This window comes from Somniosus microcephalus, chromosome 15 (genome assembly GCF_052327205.1).
Source record: "Somniosus microcephalus isolate GS21.2 chromosome 15, FLI_Smic_1.0, whole genome shotgun sequence".
In the NCBI taxonomy this organism is placed as follows: Eukaryota; Metazoa; Chordata; class Chondrichthyes; order Squaliformes; family Somniosidae; genus Somniosus; species Somniosus microcephalus.
The window spans coordinates 53,583,805-53,604,942 of record NC_141001.1 but is presented as its reverse complement, the minus strand read 5'-3'; the positions used below and the strand labels follow the sequence as shown (position 1 = coordinate 53,604,942).

The 21,138-nt window shown below is 43.9% G+C and overlaps 2 protein-coding genes across 3 annotated transcripts in view; one reads left to right on the top strand and one right to left on the bottom strand.

Annotated features, from left to right (window-relative positions):
• Positions 1-7,526, bottom strand: part of prr33 (proline rich 33) — a 65,247-nt gene extending 57,721 nt beyond the window's left edge. Inside the window, exon 1 of one of the 2 annotated variants that reach the window (XR_015080979.1) lies at positions 7,193-7,526. The gene's annotated coding sequence lies outside the window, so the exon portion shown is untranslated. The remainder of the gene's footprint in view (positions 1-7,192) is intronic. The other variant, XM_086007801.1, reaches the window with a different exon arrangement.
• A 1,838-nt stretch (positions 7,527-9,364) lies between these two features.
• The window catches only part of tnnt3a (troponin T type 3a (skeletal, fast)), a 55,631-nt gene continuing 43,857 nt past the window's right edge, over positions 9,365-21,138 (top strand). The window contains exons 1-6 of the mRNA XM_086008511.1: positions 9,365-9,391; positions 14,219-14,226; positions 15,792-15,863; positions 16,675-16,769; positions 19,895-19,912; positions 21,093-21,110. Of these exons, the coding sequence (XP_085864637.1) occupies positions 9,365-9,391; positions 14,219-14,226; positions 15,792-15,863; positions 16,675-16,769; positions 19,895-19,912; positions 21,093-21,110 (238 nt within the window). The remainder of the gene's footprint in view (positions 9,392-14,218; positions 14,227-15,791; positions 15,864-16,674; positions 16,770-19,894; positions 19,913-21,092; positions 21,111-21,138) is intronic.

Genomic DNA, 21,138 nt, shown 5'->3' with positions numbered 1-21,138 from the left:
AGGGATGGGCAATAAATGCTGGCCTTGTCAGCAATGCCCACATCTCATGAATGAATAACTAAATAAAAAATATGCAATGGGCCTATTGCCTGTTCGAGATGATCACCCGGGAGGTCTAAAAAATGTAACCGATGAATTTAGCAGTGGCCCGAACGCACGCACAGATTGAGTGCAGACCGCGCCACTGCTATACTTGTCAGTGTTGCACCTGTTTTACACCTCCAATTTCTACCCCAGATTTCTTTGTTCTATGTGGAATTCATCAACACCCGTGAATAACAAACTGATTACTAATAGGTGTGAAGAACAGCAAAGGACAGAAATGGTATGGGAACGTGGGGGGAGAGAAAGATGTGCATGCTTACACCATCAGCAGCTTGTAGGTGAGAAGAGATTGCGGGATGAGAGGGAAGTGGGATGTGAGAAGGAGGATTAGATATGAGCATACATTATCTTCAATGGTTTCAGCCTTGCCATTTGCCAGTCGCCACGATAGAAAGGTTAAGTGCAGCCACATACAATTATTGGATACCATGATCAGTAGCAGGATTGCGATGTGCGATCAGCCCGCACCCATTGAAAGGCATGCAGGTAATACGCGACCTTCATGCTGCATGCTAATTACAATAAATGCAGCATTCAGCCCAGTGCTGAACACGCTACTGAGTGGCTGAACGCTCAGCAGGGGGCCCATGTTCATGCGAGGCTAGCTCCAATTAAAGCTAGCCTCCACTTCTTAAAGGCAGTCTGCTTCTCTTAAAGGGGAGGTGCATTCTGCCTGCAGCAGCTCATTGAACTGGTTGTGGAGGCAAGTGTGACTGAATAATGGTTCAACAGGCCAGAGAAAGGGCTCCAAAGTTATCAGACGCAGCACTAGAGGCCTTAGTGAAGGGGATGGAAAGGAGGAGACAGGTCCTCTAACTGCAGAGGGCCAGGAGGCCCTCCAGACACACACTGCAAAGGCAGTGGGAGAAGATAGCCGATGAGGCCAATGCCAGTAGTCTTGTTCTGAGGACATGGATGCAGTGCTGAAAGAAGTTCAATGACCTCACATGAGTGGTCAAGATCAGTGAATGTATCTTCAAATGCCATCTCCCACCAACTGCACCACCAACCTCACACACTGCTCAATGCACCACAAGCCCCATCGCTCATCTACCAACAATCTCTACCAATCACAACTCAAACCTCACATTCATAGCTTCACCTCACCCTCACACACTCACCACTGCTGTAAGCCTCACACCCACATCTCACACCTTGCTATTCAACCATGACAGGCACATCACCCAAACACATTACACAACACTCACTAATACACTTCCCTCTCTTTTGCAGGACAAGGTGGCTCATAACCGCAGGCAGCAGCAGCTAACCAGCAGGGGATGGGCAAGCCTGCATATCCTCACCCAGGTGGAGGAGATGGTGCTGGACATTATTGGAGAGGCCGTCACTGAGGCCGTGGTGAGCGGCGAGGCTGAAACCATTGAAGATGACAGTATGCTTATATCTAATCCTCCTTCTGTGGCTGTGGCTGTGGCACACTCGCCTCTGAGTCAGAAGGTTGTGGGTTCAAGTCCCACTCCAGAGACTTGAGCACAGAAAGCTAGGCTGACACTCCAGTGTAGTGCTGAGGGAGTGCTGCACTGTTGGAGGTGCCGTCTTTTGGATGAGATGTTAAACCAAGGCCCCGTCTGCCCTCTCAGGTGGCTGTAAAAGGCACTATTTTGAAGAAGAGCAGGGGAGTTATCCCCGGTGTCCTGGCCAATATTGATCCCTCAATCCACAGAACAAAAACAGATTATCTGGTCATTCTCACATTGCTGCTTGTGGGAGCTTGCTGTGCGCAAATTGGCTGCCGCGTTTCCCACATTACAACAGTGACTACACTCCAAAAGTACTTAATTGGCTGTAAAGCGCTTTGAGATGTCCGGTGGTCGTGAAAGGTGCTATATAAATGCAAGTCTTTCTTTCTCATATCCCACTTCCCCCTCATTCCACAATCTCTTCTCACTTACAAGCTGCTGATGATGTAAGCATGCACATCTTGTTTCCCCCCTCCCTCGCCACAACCTTACCCTTGTGCCTTTCCCCTTTCAGATACCCAAGAACTCCAACCTGGCCAGCCAGTGCAGGAAAATCAAGAGAAGAGTGATGGAGAAGGAGAGTCACTCAATCTCACACTCGCAGGCACCAGCTCAGATATTGGCACCACACATACTTTAGAGGGTAGTATAGAGGCAGGATCTGTACATAGTGAGTCACTGGACACAAGTGGCCTGCAGCCAGGGTAGGGGGAAAGGATAGCACAGGTGCCAGCTCCCCGGAAGGCGAGGCTGCATATGAGTTCCGCTGCAGTTAACTCAGATAAGGACTTCGATGGGGTGGCCTACAGAAGGGTGATGGGCATGCATACAGAAATCCTTGGAGCATTGGCTGGCCTGCCAGAGAGCCTGTTGTCACTGTCAAGGAGTATGGAGGATTCCAGCACCAACTTTGCTTTGTGCAGAGCTTGGAGCCCATGATTCCCAGGATGGAAGTGATGGGCAACTCCATTAGTGCACTTGTGGACCCAACCCTGGTGCAGAGTCTGATGGCCGACGTTTCAGTTTCCATTGCAGCACAAGTTGAAGTGACCCAACATCTGAGTGCCGAGTCTGTCATGCAAACTCAGACTGCTCTCATGCAGGCTCAGCTTACTGCCACACAAGCGTAGACTGTTGCCATCGTGGCTGTGTTTACCAGTGTTGAAAGCAATCCAGCAATCTGACCTCCAACAGATTACTAGGGTTGGTGAGGCCCCTCACCAGGAGAGTGACATTAGCTCCATGGAGCACGAACCTGCCATCTCCTCTCAGGATGACAGCTTAAGATAAAAAATCACGGGATTGGGGGTAATATTCTGGCATGGATAGAGGATTGGCTATCTAACAGAAGGCAGAGAGTTGGGATAAATGGTTCGTTCTCAGACTGGCAATCAGTAACTAGTGGTGTTCCGCAGGGGTCAGTGCTGGGTCCCCAACTCTTTACAATCTATATTAACGATTTGGAGGAGGGGACCGAGTGTAACATATCAAAGTTTGCAGATGATACTAAGATGGGAGGGAAAGTAGTGAGTGAGGAGGACATAAAAAACCTGCAAGGGGACATAGACAGGCTAAGTAAGTGGGCAGAGATTTGGCAGATGGAATACAATACTGGAAAGTGTGAGGTTATGCACTTTGGCAGGAAAAATCGTAGAGCAAGTTATTATCTTAATGGCAAGAAACTGGAAAGTACTGAAGTACAAAGGGATCTGGGGGTCCTGGTGCACGAAACTCAAAAGGTTAGTATGCAGGTGCAGCAAGTGATTAAGAAGGCCAATGGAATGTTGGCTTTCATTGCTAGGGGGATAGAATATAAAAATAGGGAGGTATTGCTTCAGTTGTACAAGGTATTGGTGAGACCGCACCTGGAATACTGCATACAGTTTTGGTGTCCATACTTAAGAAAAGACATACTTGCTCTCGAGTCAGTACAAAGAAGGTTCACTCGGTTAATCCCGGGGATGAGGGGATGGACATATGAGGAGAGGTTGAGTAGATTGGGACTCTACTCATTGGAGTTCAGAAGAATGAGAGGCGATCTTATTGAAACATATAAGATTGTGAAGGGGTTGGAAGGGGCAGCACGGTGGCATAGTGGTTAGCACTGTTGCCTCACAGCACCAGGGACCCGGGTTCAAATCCGGCCTCGGGTAACTGTCTGTGTGGAGTTTGCACATTCTCCCCGTGTTTGCGTGGGTTTCCTCCGGGTGCTCCGGTTTCCTCCCACAGTCCAAAGATGTGCGGGTTAGGTTGATTGGCCATGATAAAAATTGACCCTTAGTGTTAGGGGGGATTAAATACGTGGGGTTACGGGGATAAGGCTTGGGTGGGATGGCTGTCGGTGTAGGGGCCAGGTGCTAGGGTTTCGATGATCAGCCATGATCTCATTGAATGGCGGAGCAGGCTCGAAGGGCCGAATGGCCTACTCCTGCTCCTATCTTCTATGTTTCTATGGGTGGATGCGGGGAGGATGTTCCCGATGATGGGTGAAACTAGAACTAGGGGGCATAGTCTTAGAATAAGGGGCTGCTCTTTCAAAACTGAGATGAGGAGGAACTACTTCACTCAGAGGGTGGTAGGTTCATGGAATATGCTGCCCCAAAAAGCTGTAGAAGCTACATCATTACATAAATTTAAAACAGAAATAGACAGTTTCCTAGAAGTAAAGGGAATTAAGGGTTACGGGGAGCGGGCAGGAATTTGGACATGAGTCTAGGTTCGGATCGGACATGGCCCTGTGGGTAGCGGAGCGGGCCCAGGGGCCGTGTAGCCTGATCCTGCTCCTATTTCATGTGTCTAATTCTGTTAGATTCAGGAGATGGTTCTGTGATAATAGATTGGCGGTTAGGATCAGATCAGCCATGATCTTATTGAATGGCGGAGCAGGCTCGATAGGCCTACTCCTACTCCTATTTCTTATGTTCTTATTTGTCTTCCCATCAGCGCCTGTCAGCCAGCCCAGACTGCTGCCGCCCATGCCGAGGTGGTGCAGTCCACAGACGGGCCTTCTAGTGCAAGAGCTGCTCAAGGTTGTCCTGCAAGGCCATCTGCAGTCTCGCCCACTGAAAGTCAGCAGCTCAAAGACAGCCCGTTCAGAACGTGAATATGCAGGCTGTCTCCTCCATTCCTCCTCCTCCTCTTCCTGAGGTGGTCGTGGAACCCATGGTGACAAGGGCTGCACCCTCATGATGGCCAAGTTGTGGCAGATGCAGCAGACTACCACGAATTGGGACAACCACTCTGGCGAGTACCGGAGGGCTCCTCCCAAACAGTCAAGGCAGTGGAATTGTTACTTCAGCACCCCGATGGTCTGCTCAATGATGTTCCTCATGGCAGCATGGCTCTCATTATAGGACTGCTGACCATGAGTGGTGGGGTTGCGGAGGGGACTAGGCCAGGTGTAGAACGGATAGCCCTTGTTGCCGAGCAGCCACCCTCGGGTTCGACGTGGTGGCTGAAAGATTTCTGGCACAGCGGACTGACGCACGATGAAGGCATCATGACTGCTGCCAGGATAGCGGGCATTCACCATGATGTGTTGGGCGTGGTTGCACACCAACTGCACATTAAGTGAGTAGTATCCTTTGCGGTTACAGCACATCTCACCATTGCGATGCGGCACCTGCAAAGCCACGTGTGTGCAGTCGATGGCACCCTGCACCATTGGGAAGCCTGCTATCCTGGCAAAGCCACGTGCGCACTCCTCCTGATCTCCTTGTTTAGAGAGAAGACAATAAAGACCCCTCTCCTAGCGTATAGAGCCACTGTGACCTCCCAGATGCAGCAATGGACGGTGAACTGCAAGATGTCACCTGTTCCAGCCTGGAAGGATCTTCTGGTGAAAAAATTCAGGGCCATGGTCACCGTGAGGGCCACTGGCAGCGCCGCCGTCGCCCTGCTCTGAGGTTGCAGGTCTGGTTCCGAGAGGTGGCACAGTTCTATGACTGCCTCTTTGGTGAAGCGGAGCTGCTGAACACACTGCTCCTGGCTTAGATGCAGGTAGGAGAAGTGCTCCCTCGGTGGGTAAGGCCTCCTGCTGAGAGTCCTTTTGCTCCTCCTCCCTCTGCGAGCAGCTTGTCTCGTTTGATGAAGGGTCACAGACCTGAAACATTGACTCTATTTCTCTCTCCACGGATGCTGCCTGACCTGCTGAGTGTTTCCAGCATTTTTTGTTTTTGTTTCGGATTCCAGCATCCTCAGTATTTTGCTATTGTCTTCTTTGCTGCCTTTGCTCCAATTCCCTGTCATGCTGCAGCACAAGGGGGACTGCAACCAGAGCCCTCATGACTGGGAGCAAGTGGTGTACTCAGGGCCTTCCAGTAGCAGCCCACACCTTCCCAGTGTCCAACCACACTCCCTGCACACTTTACCAACTTTTCAAACCCCTACAAACTCTGCAAGAGCCAGTACATAGCAATATAAGCAACTAACTTGCAAGTTGAATGTATCCCTTTAAGTAGCATTGGTGGAGGGTCCCTCGAGCAGCTGAGGGACGTCACGATCTGCCTACTCTGCATACTGCCGGCGCACGCACGTACCGCCCTCACCAAGATGGTGTTCAGTGCGGGCTGCGCCAGAAGTGGGCAGAAATTAGGTGGACGCCATTTTCTCTTCAAAACCAGCCAAAACTGCCGGCGCTATAGAGCCGAATTTCTTGGCCCTTATGTTTTCAACCCAAAATGACCTCAGTACGACGGAGAATGACACCAGTGTCACTCATTCCGAACAGGCCTGTTTGACACACCTATCAATGTGTTAGTTACAATAATTTGTCCAACAGCTATACTTCTAGCTTTGTGACCCAACTGGGACTAATTTTTATTGTTTAACAGAATATGTTTCATTGTTGCAATGCTGACTGATAACCAGAACACAGCCTGTTTATTTCCACCTTTGAAAGTTAAAAGAAGACTGCTGAAGAGAGGATATATCAATAACACTGGCTGGACTCCAATTTGCATATGGAACTTAGTATATTTCAGGCAAGTAATTTATCTTTCAGATCAGCATTTTCACTGCCTCAAGACTTTTTATGCAAGATTGTGGTATTCAGTTAGCAAACTGCACTACACATGGTAAGCTTAAAAAAAATAAGTTTCATGGGGGAATATTGTCCAAGTGGCCTGTCCTGTTGATATATTGTGCTTCTAAAATTATATTAAAATGTGCAGTTTACATTTCACTGTTAATATTTAAATATCTGCACAGATAAAAGACTGCAATACTTGATTTTTCCTTTTTAATATATAATTTAAACCAATTATTAAAATAAGACATAGCATAAGACCAGTTCTTTAAATATTGAAAAATATATTGGTGTGTGGCACTTTCAAAGAAATTAAAAGTTCAAATCTACATTTGATCGACAGATTTGTGACTGTCACTTTTGTATTCGTCTCATTTAAATCAATTGGATTCTAATCTGCATTTACAGTGAATTAACTGTACCTGCTTTGTCTTATTTTTTGTCTTTCCTACACCAAATTAGGTTCACTTATTAAATTACGTAACACCGTCACATAAAAGCTCCCTTGGGCTTTCTCTTTTTCCAGTCTCTATTCTTGAACTTCTGCTTAGCTAACAAGACTACAGTAAACGGCATTTACCTGCAGCTTTGCAGAGAGGGTTTGAGATGCTTGCTGCAGCTTGCAGATCCCGGTTAGTTGGCTCAGTGCGATTTGCGGCTCAGACCCTCGGAATGAAGGTCGGAGAGCTCATCCTGTACTAGCCTGTACCCTCCTGCAGCTGGAAGGGACACGCTAACCTATGCCCAAAATAAAAACCGCCTGTGGTGTTTAGTACTTGGGTATTTACTAAAGTGCCCTTACTCCATACAGGGCTGGTACGCCGTCTCTCTAATTCAGGGCGTGTTTCCTTTGCCCCCATTAGTTTTGTAACATTACCCAGAGACAACGAGTTTCTTTTAACTCTTCTAGGAAGACTGACTCCTATTGGTTTGAGGCCTGGTATTACATCGTCACCGCTTTATGTGTCTGTATGTGTGTGGGTGGGTGAAATATGTGTGTGGGGAGTGGTTGAGCGGTGTTGTGTGTATGTGTGTGAGGAGGGGGGTTGATAAAACCGATCCGTCCGAGATACAACTTCATCCAATTATTTAAAATAACAATTTGATCAGCTCCTTGCGAGTTTAACTCAAGGGGCTGGATGAAACAACGATGTAGTTAGTTCGATCCACACTGTACCGAAACTACACACTCAAGTTAATATTCAAGGGGACAGGAATTTATTCAAGGTCAATTCTGCCGTTGCGGAGTTGCCTTTGGGTAAAGTATTTTCTTCGTTTGACTAAGGTATAAATACAATGATTAATAAACCGTTATTGTGGTTGTTGAAAGAGTCTAAATATTGCAATCGATAGTTTGACGATCTGTAAGCGTAAGGACAGACATGTTCGTGTTCAATTGAAAGCAGAACTTACTTAAACCCTTGTCTTAACAATCTTTGGAAATCAAAATAAAAACTGTCATTATGAGCTAGGGGCCGGAAATTCTAGCATCAATTGTATTGCAAACGTCAAGCTTGGGTAAACAAGTTAGTATAGGTATAGGGCACAGTTTGTTAACTCCAACTCTTGTATGTAAAAACATAGAAAAATAGGAGCAGGAGCAGGAGTAGGCCATTCGGCCCTTCGAGCCCAGCTTCGCCATTCAATATGATCATGGCTGATCCTCTATTCAATTCAATTCAAATCGCTTTATTGGCACGACAAGGTACATCCTATGTTGCCAAAGCATCGAAAAACATTCATGGTTGAACACATAAATACAGATCTATCCATACAGTGTATAAACAGATATATCCCTGAGTGTATAAATATACATTCATATAATTTGTATATACTCTTTGTATATCCTCTATCTCAATACCATATTCCTGCTCTCTCCCCATACCCCTTATGTAGTGAAAATAAAACGATAAATGCTAGAAATCTGAAACAAAGGCACAGACATTGCTGGGAATGCACATATCACCAGCCAGCCTCTGCAGAGAATGACTTATATAGAATGTGTAATAATAGGGTCATGGGGGGGAATATTCTGCTCGCTGTTGGTTGTTCCTCAGTGAATTAACTCCGCGGAGGGTGGGTTTGCCACCTCCCACTCCAGCAGAAATTGCTGCTTGCTTAGGTCCCACAAATAACACGCATCTCCTAACTTGCCCCTTCCCTCCTCCGCATGCCCTGTGCATTTCGTTGAGCTTCTGCTAAAATTAGAAACGTGTTTTTTTCTCTCTCTCTTCCCCCCCGATGTTCTTCAAGAGGATGGGACCAATCCGGGTTCCCCGCGGGTCGGATTTCACTATAAGATCAGGACTTGATCACCTTGTGAAGTGCAACAGAGCCGAACGCCTGTTAAAGCCACCAGGGATCTCCCTTCCATCAGCTTTCCTTTGCGGTAAGATCCTCAACTCGCTCTTCCCTTTTTCTAGAGAAACTTTCTTAAGATCACGGCCAATCTTAACAAAGAATGGGGAGACTTTCATGTTGAACAGTAATGTGATTTAAAAACAACACATTGATACTAATGTTTAGATATTTTTCAGTGTGTAAGTGATGAGAGCTGATCAATGATGGAGGTTCCACTTGGCAGTTCACTCTGGTCAGCTCTTATTCCTGTGCAATTTACTGGTAGAAGTTAGACACTTTCTGGAGAGTAACGTGTCCTGATCAGGTGTTCAGATAGTGAATGAGACCTTCTCCTGTAATATGTGAACCCGCTCAGCTGCATTGCGTTTGGCATATTTGAGGATCTTGAAACATGACTGAATCTGGTTTAAGACGGCAGGTAATAGGGGGTCATTTTGATTTAGGAAAGTGCATCGAATTAGATTTTAAAAACACAGTGCTGCGGGACTGCCTCTGTGCGGTGTTAGTCCGAATAGTCGAAATGGGGAACGTTGTTTTTTTTTTAATGGATTATTTCTGTAAATAATGACTTGCATGTTCCGAAACCTCGGCAGTTATGTGAAATAAAAAGCTGGGTTGTAAAATCGACGCGGTGCCAGCAGCGAGCCGCGCTGTCGGGTTTGAGGATGCTGTGATTGGGATACCTGCAGTCCTGGGGAGGGTGGGCTGTGGGCTGTGGGCTTTTCGCTGCTTGCTCGGGCTGTGCATGTAAGGCTTGCGAAAACAATATTAAGAAGAATTGTTAAGTTATTCGGTGCAGCGTCCGGCAGTGGGTTTGAACGAAATCCCGATTCTGACTGAATCGTATTACTGTAACAACATTCCTTCTTGCATATTATTGGACCAGAGAGAGAGAGAAAAGTGATCTAGAAACAGGGAAAACAAAGAGTCTTAGAGAGATGGACAAACCTGGGAAAGAGAGCCAGAGAAAGGGAGCAGTAAAATTGAGAACGGGCGAGACAGACTGGGAAGAGGAAGAGAAGGAACCTCAAGAAAAACAATTGGAGGAAAGGATTAACGTTTAATTTGTTTTCCAGCGAGGAAGCCGGGAGCAGTGCATCCCTGGGCCGTCCTCTCTCAGGGCGCTTAAAGCAAACTAGAATTGTACTTCCACTCCACTTCTGGAAGTGAAGTATTTCAAACATACACAGTGCCATATACAAGTCGAGGTTTTAGAGCAAAATGGCAAACTTCATTCGTGAGAACAAGGCACGAAATAAATTACACAGATATAAATAAATCTTGGGAAAGGGGTTATTAGTGTTCTGAGAATTGGGTATATGATGATTTATTTCGTGTCTTGCTCGAAGTAATCGGAATATGCGGTGTATAGAACCGTATTTAATGAATAGTAATGTTTTGTCATTAATATTCATGCCTTGCTTTAGCTAATGAAATAACAGGAAATTCGATTATCACCCTTCATCAATATTAATAAATATAACTCCCCCTTCCCCCCTCTAAAAATGAGATGGGGATGAAAAAGAATGACATCCAAAAATCTTTTCGAAATGTTATGCAGCGTCTGTGCCCCTTTAAACTGGGAATATCTCTACGATTGACTGAGGCCCGTTAACAGGGCTGCTGGGATTTAAGCTGCAGCCAGTGACTGGGCGGCAGCTGCAGCCGGCCGGGCCCCTGTCCCAGACGCCGGATTGCCTTACTGGACATTTAAAGGCATCGCCTAATTAGGAAGGAGAACGAGGACTGCGAGGAATATCCCAGTGATCGCTGGAAGCTGAAGACGTGGAAATCGGATCTTGCGAACGCAAGAGTTCTGCATTCCCAGCTGTTGGCTCTGCACCCCAACTCTTGCACACTGCTGAACTTTTATAAAGGCGTTTATAAATGGAAATGTATTCACCCGCTCTGCTCTTTTCACTTGAGCAGCCAAGGATCTGATCTAAGAACATAAGAATTAGGAGCCGGAGTAGGCCATGTGGCCCCTCGAGCCTGCTCCAAGATCATGGCGGATCTTCCACCTCAACTCCACTTTCCCGCCCATCTCCATATCCCTTGATTCCCCTAAAGTCCAAAAAACTATCTATCTCAGTCTTGAATATATTCAACCATTCAGTATCCACAGCCTTTGGGGTAGAGAATTCCAAAGATTCACAACCCTCTGGGTGAAGAAATTCCTCCTCATCTCAGCCTTAAATGGCCAACTCCTTATCCTGAGATTATGCCCCCAAGACTCTCCAGCCAGGGGAAACAACCACTCAGCGTCTACCCTGTCAATCCCCTTAGAGCTAGGATGGAGCAATGCATGATTTTAAGATAACAACAGAAAATGCTGGAAAAACTCAGCAGGCCAGGCAACATCCGTGGAGAGAAAGGTTTTGAAAAAGGGTTTCGACCCGAAACATCAACTCTAATTTCTCTCCACGGATGTTGCCTGGCCTGCTGAGTTTTTCCAGCATTTTCTGTTGTTATTTCGGATTTCCAGCATCTGCAGTATTTTGCTATCGTACATGATTTTAAGATCGTGCACTGTTCCATTGATCCCTCCCCAGAGTCAGTGTGCTTGTCAGCACAAGATAACTAGCTATAAAAGAAAGACTTGCATTTATATAGTGCCTTTTATGACCCCAGGACGTCCCAAAGTGCTTTACAGCCAATTAAGTACTTTTGAAGTGTAGTCACTGTTGTAATGTAGGGAAACAGGATGGGGGCGGGGGGGGGGGGCAGACAATATTTTTGATCTGGGTTAATGTGCATGTGGGCATTTCAGTATATGTCAGTATATGTATTTTCTATGTGTGACTCTGTGCTTGTTTATGTACAACCATCAAAACCTTTACACACATTTGAAAGCACGTTATAATATGGGAAACATAAGTTATTTTTTAGAGAACTCTTTTATTAATGAGACGTTTGGGGGGGGTGTATCTTTGTGTCATGGGGACATAAATGAATCAACTAAAATATTGTAAATCATTTTTTGTTGCATCTTCTCAACTCAGTTATGTAACTGAGGCACACAGACCAGGAGGCCCAGCTTGCACCCCAGTCTATGCTGCTACCTGATCTCAGTCAGGGCTTGGCTGTGATGCCCCTACAGTTCAGTAGCCTACCCACACACACTCACTCTCATCTCGCACTAGTGCATGGTTCCACAGGCAGGTTAGTACTGGACCATAGCAGGAGCCAATGCCTTCAGAACAAAGGGGTAGAAAATTACCCCCAAAAATGTGTTTTATGAGAGCTGACGAGGATGAATAGAGCTTGCTGCAATATTTTAAATGAAGGAGTTTGCAGTGTGAGATTTGAAGCACAATTTAGTTGTCAGGGAAGGTGAATTTCCACAGAGGTTCTCCCGCTCATCCTCCCTAACTTCAGCAGAAGCCACGGAAACCCTGAAAAAAATGGCATAAACACTACACTGTTTAATCTGGGGTTTCTGCGGCACTTCCACTTGTCCGCTGTAACCTCAGTGGGAGAATCTCTGCGTAAAATCAGCCCTGTAGTTTTTACAGATGGGATTTTTAAGGGGTTTGATTGCAGTCTATTTAGCTGGGTAGTGTGCCTGAATAGTTGTTTTCCTTGTCCTATATTGTCTGTTTAGAATGAATCAAGAGTCTTGTTTACCACTACGTTGGGAGCAGGCAAACGCCCATGGACTGCTTCTTTAAGAGTCTTCAACTTTCTTTTCGGGAGTGGGCCTTTGGGGTAGCGGTAGCATCCCCACCGCTGGGCCAGAAGGCGTAGGGTTTCGAACCCCGCTCCAGACAGTCCCGGCAAGTGGAGTCAGAGTTCCGGCTCTAAATTCTGGGTTGACATCCAGCGGGATACTTGCGTCCGTGGGTGTGGGTGGCCCTCCCCTCGTATGGGTTGTGGGAGCCCTTAAAACCCTCCCGCCATAGGACTAACCACCCTAATGGCTGGTACGAAGATGGTTACGGTCACGGAAGGAGCGGTGTGAAGACACGTACGACGACGAACTTTCTTTTCAGCATTGTTTCAATGTTAATTTTAAAAAATATCTAAATATAAAAGAAAGTTTGGAGCGCTTTGTTGGGGTACATTTCCCAACTTGCACTAGCACAGCCTCTTCCACCCACTGTGCATATCAGAGAATCAAGACTCTACCCCCACCTGGGTTTCTGTCTATTAAAATTAAAGGGGATTTTTTTTTTGTTGACTTTGCACTTCCATCCAGAAGCCTTGCCCACTAGTGGTGCATTTTGGAAATTCAGGTACCTGCTACAATTAATTTAAATGGTTAGAAAATCATGTGTCGTGCACCCAATTTCCTCGTGTACAGGGCTGGTGGCGGGCGAGGCTCCCTGCTGGTAGTGAGAAGTCCGATTTGTTTGCCATTCCCAAGAGGTTGTGCGGTTAGCGGATGAGTCAGACGTGCACTTGGTTGCACCTTGCCTGGATGGGGGTGGGCTTGAGGGGTCTGATGGTCTTTGAAAGCCCTCCTATTTCTATGTTCCTGTGTAAAATTGACCCCCCAAGAACCAGATTATATATTTTTAAATGATTGCAACACTTAGTTTAATGGAGTTTAAAATGTCATTGCATATTTTTGATCCATCAAAACGTTGCAAACATTTACTTGACGTTTTTCTAGGCTCGGCAGATCAGCAGAAAATACAAAATGATAATCCCAGCAGTGTGAGATAGGTCATGAAGTGACAGTATGACAGGTCTCCATGTCTGTATGGACAGCTGCTGATGCTGCTATGCAGACTGCTGTATGGCGGCAGTGCTCTCTACCCTGTATTTTGGTGACTATGTATCAGAAAAGCCAGCATTAGCTCTGCACTGTTAATAAGGCAGTGCTATTTCTGTCTGGTGGTTTTCATTACATGACACATACTTTAAATTGTAAGACCAAAAGCAATGCTCCTTGCACACTGTGGCCATTCTAAGAAAGACTCTCCCTTCCTTTTTTACAGATCTAAAAGTCTCAGCTCAAAATGTCTGACACAGAAGAAGTGTAAGTATTTATTTGAAGTATTGTTAGTCATAATTTAACTTAAACAAGGATTTGGGATGACCCAGTTAAAGGGAATGACTTCCATCTCGGTTTCAACAGCTGCCAAATGCTGTCATTTTTTAACTAGAGACCAGAATCTTTCTTCCAGATCCAGTCTTTGTAATTCCTAAATTTTAAAATCTTTAAACAAATTAATGCTGGTGTGACTATGCATTGTTTGTTTTACCTGTGACTAACCCCATATTTTTTCTCTTCTTCCAGGTACGAAGGTAAGTCCATGCAATGACTTGCAAGCACAGATATAATGAAGTCAATCCTTTACACACACATATATAGTAATCATTGCAATAATCTTTGTTGTAGAGTGACAATTTTATTGAATTCTAATGCCTAATTGTTCACAATTATTCGTTTACATTCACTTTTTGGCCTGTGTATATCATTATGCAATATTTAAAATTATTTCAAATTAGACTTAAGATCTGGGGGTCGATTTTAAATTATGCAGCCCACCTGTTCCAACAGCGAAGAGGCCAGATCCATTCTGAGGCCCAGGCCTCATTTAAATGGAACCAGAGACGTGCGGGCACTAAACAGATATCCCGATGCAGCTCGGCGGATTCGGGCTGGCTCAATATTGAGTGGTCATGGGGCCGCCCAGCTGACATCAGGTAATTCGGTGAGGGGTGTGTAGCCCAGGGTGGCAGTGGCCCAGTTTATTTTTGTGGGGTTTGATTTAGTACTCCTGCTTCTCCTGGCCCCAGAAAAATAACTTGAAACTTAACTTTTCAGTGGCCTCTTCAGCTGTATTGCCAGGGAAACTGGTCAGAGAGTGCGCGACGCAGACTCTGATCAGTTCAGTCCAAAAATGGCAATTGGGGTCCCCCGTACGTGCATATTGAAAGGGGCCTACCGCCTGAAACAGGCAGGTGTTTCAGTAGGCCCGTGTAAAAGTGGCAGCAGGCAGACTGTTGCCACTAATGGTGCAGTAAGTCTACTGACTCCATTTTGAGATGGCTACTGTCCCGTTGACACGATTTTGGCAAGTTAAAATTGACCCCCTAAACTTTGCCAGTTTATTTTAAATTATTATAATTGTACCCAAAATAATAGCAGAGGGTGTTGCAAAAACCCAGAGCAATGCTTTTATATTTGGTGACAATTGAATCACAACTTATATTTTTTACAAAAATATCAACACTTTAAAAAAAAAATCAAACTTTCAATGAAACAAATAGGAAAATCGGGCGGGGTGTATAACGGACGGCCGATCCAACCTCGTTCATTTTACGCCCCTGCCGGAGTTGAAAGTTCCGCGTATATCTTTAAATTGGTTGTCAATCAAGACTGTGCCATGTAGCAGAGTGACTGATTGTCGTTGCTTGTGTTGCGGTTGATATAGCTCCTTCACTTTTGATTGCTCATACTATGCATATGAATGTATTTGTGACTTAGATATGTTAACTATGGGACAAATCAATAAATATTTATATTATGTTGGTTTGTTGCACTGACAAAGTAATCTATAAAATCTAATATATTTAACAATATTTAAAATAAAGATCTGATATTTTAAATTATTCTATACATGATATATATACACTTCAAAAATTGCCGAGTAATTATTTTAATGCTCTGTTGTCCAGGATTCACTTAATGGATTCACTTAATTTATATGCCCTGTTTACTCTATTACACAAACCTTTCCCTGTTTTAATGTTGGCTTATTTAATATTTTAATCTATGTTTATACTGATTTGGAATTAATATATTTATCAATTTTTCAAAAATAAAACTTTTTTTAATTTTATAATTTTTCCCAAATGTATTGCAGTATTTTGTACAGTATTTCTATGAGGCTGGAAGCTTCAGTCACTGAATTGCAAATTCAGCTTGGATCTGAAGGGTATTCTTGGTCCCATAACACTATTGAAGTCTGCACAGCGGCTATTGCAAAGAGAGAGAGAGAGAAGTTCTGGCTTCTTGAAACTTTCTGTCTTCCCTTTTCCCCTTCCCTCCTCGTATTTTTTGAGTTTCCGCTCCTTCTCTGTTAGTTTGCACAAGTTGCATCTTGTAGCTTGTTGGATATTCATTTAATGTTTGTTACTTTTTTTTGTGGATTGGGTGCCAATGAGTTCACTTATCGTAACCTACAAAATACTAGACTTAAAAAAAAAGATTTTCCCCCCAATTTTCTCTCCTCCTCCCTGAAGAGCCAACTTTTTGCTGGGGTATAATTTCACGGATGTTAGAAGCCATTCTTCATCTCAAGCCTAGACAGTGAGTGTTGGCAAGCTATTTAACCATGACATCACAACCAAGCCTGACCCACGGGTACTGACAGGCCTCTGGAGCCTTGCCCAAGGGGCCATTCTACTGCCTGGGTGGTGAGTGTCGGCAGGTCATATAAAGACATCACAACCATATCCGATCCTTTTCTGACCTGATCTTCCCATATGTGCACTTTCCAGCAGAGGTCACTGAGCAAAGATCAGAGTGAGATCTTTGGCTGATTTCCTTCCCCTCTCTAGTTTAGGATGCTGAGATCAATTGTAGTGTCCCAAATTGTGTCCTAGCTGGGAGCAGTTAACTCATCTTCGATTAGGGATGAAACCTGGGACCTTCTAGGTAGAGCATGTTTTGGCTTCTCCATTTTACAGCTGGTTGCTGGTTCAGAATTTTCTGTATGAATCTTGTCGTCGATGCCCATGGTGAAGGCAGCGTAAGTATTCAAGACTGAGTATTCTGCGATTAATCACTGTCTATTATCTCTGGTGTTGGATTACAGAACATGAAGAAGAGGGAGAGGGAGGTAATGATGATGATTCCCAATTTCTCTTTGTTTTGCCCACTGCCATCTTTTATTTATACAACTTAACACTACCAAACAATTCCAGCACTCTTAATGTTGTATTATCATGATGGGCAAGCTCTTCAGCATTTTTTCTAATTTTGAAGCATTGTCTCCCTGCTGTTGCTGAGCTATTGCTACACAAGATCTGCTAGTACTCTAGTACTTTGCACAAACAGCTTTCTTCATGTATGAGCCTAGGCAGAGAATGTTGACAAGCTATCTGACTTTAGGGGCATCGCAGCAGAGTCTAATCCTGTCCTCACCTAGCATCTACACATGCAGTTACAGCAGAGGTTACTGATGGTGATCAAGAGTGGGTAATGACGGTCAACATTTTTCCTGTGCCTAGCTCAAAGATATTGGGAGCAACTGTAGTGCTCCCACCACCATCCTGCCTGAGGCTGTCTGACTGAGGAAGGGCCAGAGATTGCGCCTGGGACCTTCCTCTTTTGTATGGCTCAGTAACACCTCACCTACCCACTGGGATTTCTCCCTATTTTTAGGTCTTTTCTTACCACACGCCATCACAGAAAATTTGCTTTGAGTTTATTCTCTGATTTCCCCTTAGCCAGCTTGGCTGAGCTGTGGAACTCATTGGGTACATTTCCAAGAGTACAAATCCATCTCTTTACCAGTCTATGACACACACACTACTGTTAAATAACAACTGCAGTGGAACTCCCTTGAAATCAAATTCTAATTGCCTGTTGAAAAAGTAGATCTTGTTGTGGGTGTTTGTTTTCAGTGTATAAAGAAATGAAACAGAAATCTGTGCCATGCCGTACCAACTTTTAAATCAAATCACAGCATGAGTGGTTCTGAGAGGTGTAAAGTGTCTTAACACCTAAACATTAGCAAAAGTAATAGATGTCTTTTATTTAAAAATGGGCTATCGTATAAATTTACACAGTGATTTGACTAACAAGGGAAAGTGAAATTCTGATATATGCAATAAGTTGGAGGTTAATTATGTCCGAGGTTAATTATGTCCAAGGTTAACGCCTCCCACATTCATTTCAAGACGAAGGAATGTTTATATTGGCTTCCTGCTACAACTTTAGGTTGTGTGTGTTTAGGATGTCACCAGGATAAGGAGGTTGGTTGTCAAAGTACAATATCAGAACAAATTGGAATTAGGTACCAAAACACTTACGTAAAGTCTTTGCATATATCATGGTTTCACGTTGGTTTGAATTTGGAAAGAAGAATAAAATTGTAGTTGTAAATGAATGCTGAGTGAAGTTGTAGCTCTAACAACTCAATTTGTAACTGGGTTTTAATGTTATGGAATTGATCTTGATTGTATTGTTTCACAGAGAATGGGAGTGCTTTAAATAAGTTAGAAAAGTTTGGTCTTGAGCATGGTTAGACTTCTTCATAGGTACAACTTGTCAAAACTGATTTTAAGCGGGTTCCATTGTAACTACAATTGCTTATTAATTCACAATCCTGAATCTTAAAATTCTGTTAATCCTACAATCTTCAGGTTTTTAAAACCCAAGTTTGGAATTTCCTGGTCACTACTTCTTCATTTATCTAATCTTTTCAGCTACTCTTTTCTTGTCATTCAATGTGGGGTTTTACCACTCACTGATTTCTCAATTCAAAGTCAGCGAAGGTAAAGCTTCTGCTGTAATCCAGCCAAGAATGGTATTGACCGGTCTTGCTGCCTTGTGCCTTATGCCCCCTATCAAAGATTATATATTGTATAATTTCATGTATTTAAACAATGGATAGAATTTTTAAAAATGCAATAAAAGCTTCAAGCTTAATATTTTACGTGCAGGAAAATGGTTCTATGTTTGAAAATTTGCCGTTCAGTGTGAGCTGATTGCCTATAACAAAGGGGTAAATCTGAAACCACAGGAATTTAAGGATGTTGGAATGATACTTGTGATTTTTTTGGTTTCACGTATTTCAAGAATGAGATGGTATTTGTGCATGCTGAAGTGACTTGCAGTGAAAGTAATGGTGTCAAGGAGTGGTGCCAAGGAGTGGTGTTTTGCTCCTTTTCATATTTTTCTTCAATTGTATACTGGTTTCTTCTGATATGAATTATAAAAATGTTTTGTTAGTATTGTTCCTTTTCTGCTTTTCTATCTTGTGCCTTTCCATTCCCCGCACTGCTGCTTTTCTGCTTGCTGCATACTAACACCATCTTCAGAAGAGGTTGCTGAAGAAGGTATGTCAAGCAATATAACTTTATCCTTTCTTTGTTCAGCTCTTTTTTTCCCTCACTCTCCTTTTTCCTTTTCTTCATTCTTTTCTTTCCTCATTCTTATTATCCTTAAATCTTATTTTCAGCATTTCTCTTTTTCCTTCATTCTACCTTTCCTTCCCATTGGTATGCTGTGCCCGGATTCCTTATTTTCTTCATTTTTCTGTTTTACCTTCATTCTATTTTTCTCTCATTTACCTTTTCTTTCATTCATCATTTCCTCTCTTCTGTTTCCCCCCTTTTTTTCCCACCTTCATTTTCTTATTCTTTTTTCTCCTCATTCTCAATCATCCTGTACCATCATCATCCCCATTATTCTCTATCCTTCAAACCACCAATAATTCCGTATGCTTAATCCCCAGTTATTGTGTATCCTTCCTTATCCCCAATAATTCTGCAACCTTCATCATCTCAATCATTTTGGAGCCTTCATCATCCCCATTTATTCTGTATCCTTCTTTACCCCCAATCATTCTGTATCCATCAACATTTCCAATTATTGCGTATTGCTCATTATCCCCATTCATTATCTGACGTCTTGCTATTTCTTTCATTATTCCTTATAGAAATTCAGGATTTTTTATTGAGTAATTTAAACAGCTTTTGATAACATGAGCAGGAGTGATATTGCAAATACTTAATTACTGGGATATTAATTGGTCTGGGGATAGACAGTCTTTGAGTTGATTAAGTTAGTGATGCTGGAGAGTTGGTCCTCTTGCATTTCATTTGATGATTTGTTGGTTTTTCCCAGTGTAGTCCTAAGTCTGCTGCGTTTGCATCTTTTGTACTTCGACGCTCAGTATTAACATGTATTTTGCTTCTTTGTATTTGCTGCTCGCTGCATGTTCCTGGCCTCTCCCAGAAGCGTACTTTGAAGAAGGTATGTTGCTCATTGTTATTTCAAGTCTTTTTAGGAAACATTTCAGACCAGTTACATTTTGGGACTGTCAGGTCCTGTGAGAATGGGGGAAATTTTAACCACCCTGCCTGGCGGGCACATCCTTAAAATAGCTGTGCAAAGACTTACCAGCCTGTTCGCGCCTGATTCTTACTTAGTACCATCTTAACTGGGCCCTTTTATAGCTGGCCGAGGCGCCTGCTTGACTCAGGTCGGAGCCTCATTAGTATATGATACCTATGATATTATTAGGACCCAAATGGTATCTTAATGGCCCATTGAGCGGGGTGCCCATCGTGAACACCTGGTGGGGATGAAGAGGAGGAGGTCCTCTAAGGTAAATCAAAAACTTTCCTAAGTGTGGCCAGGAAGGGCAGGAGTGTCTGGGCTTCTGCTTCCTGGGCCCCCTTCCCTCATTTTGATTTGGCCTGCCCAAAGTCAGCCAGCTGCCTCTTTCGCCTGTTTCGGGCGGGTAGCTGGACACCCAGGATGAAAATGATGCCGCAGAGTTAAGAAAGCCTCGGACTAATGACATTGGGTGGCTATGACACTCACCCCACCACCGTCTGCCCAAAACCCACTGCCAGTTATAATCCCCCCCCCCCCCCCACCCCCAATATGCTTGTTTTAACCCCTCCGGATTTTTAATTGTTTTTTCCCAGTATATCTATGGCTGTTGAGGCGCAGTTGCTGGGGGCAGTACAGATCTACCAGTTAGAATAGTATGGCACTCGTATTCAGCGGCATCACATCCTTCCTATAGAATATAATCCAAATTTATGGCAAAGAAACTGATACAGAGATCTGCTTATGTTCTGTTGCTATGAATTATTTTATTCCTGAAATGCCAGGAATTTAAGGGTGTTGGAATGATAGTTGTGATTTTTTAGTTTGAGTTCATGCATAACAAAGTGCCCTTTATTTCAACAATTAGATGGTATTTGTGCATGCTGAAGTGAATTGCAGTGAAAATACTGTTAATGGTGTCAAGGAGTGGTGCCAAGGAGTGGTGTTTTGCTCTTTTTCATATTTTTCTTTAATTATACACTGATATGAATTGTAAAAAAAGTCACTATTGTTCCTTTTCTGCTTTTCTATCTTATGCCTTTCTATTCCCCGCACTGCTGCTTTTCTGCTTGCTGAACACTAACACCATCTTCAGAAGAGGTTGTTGAAGAAGGTATGTAGAGCAATATAACTTTACCCTT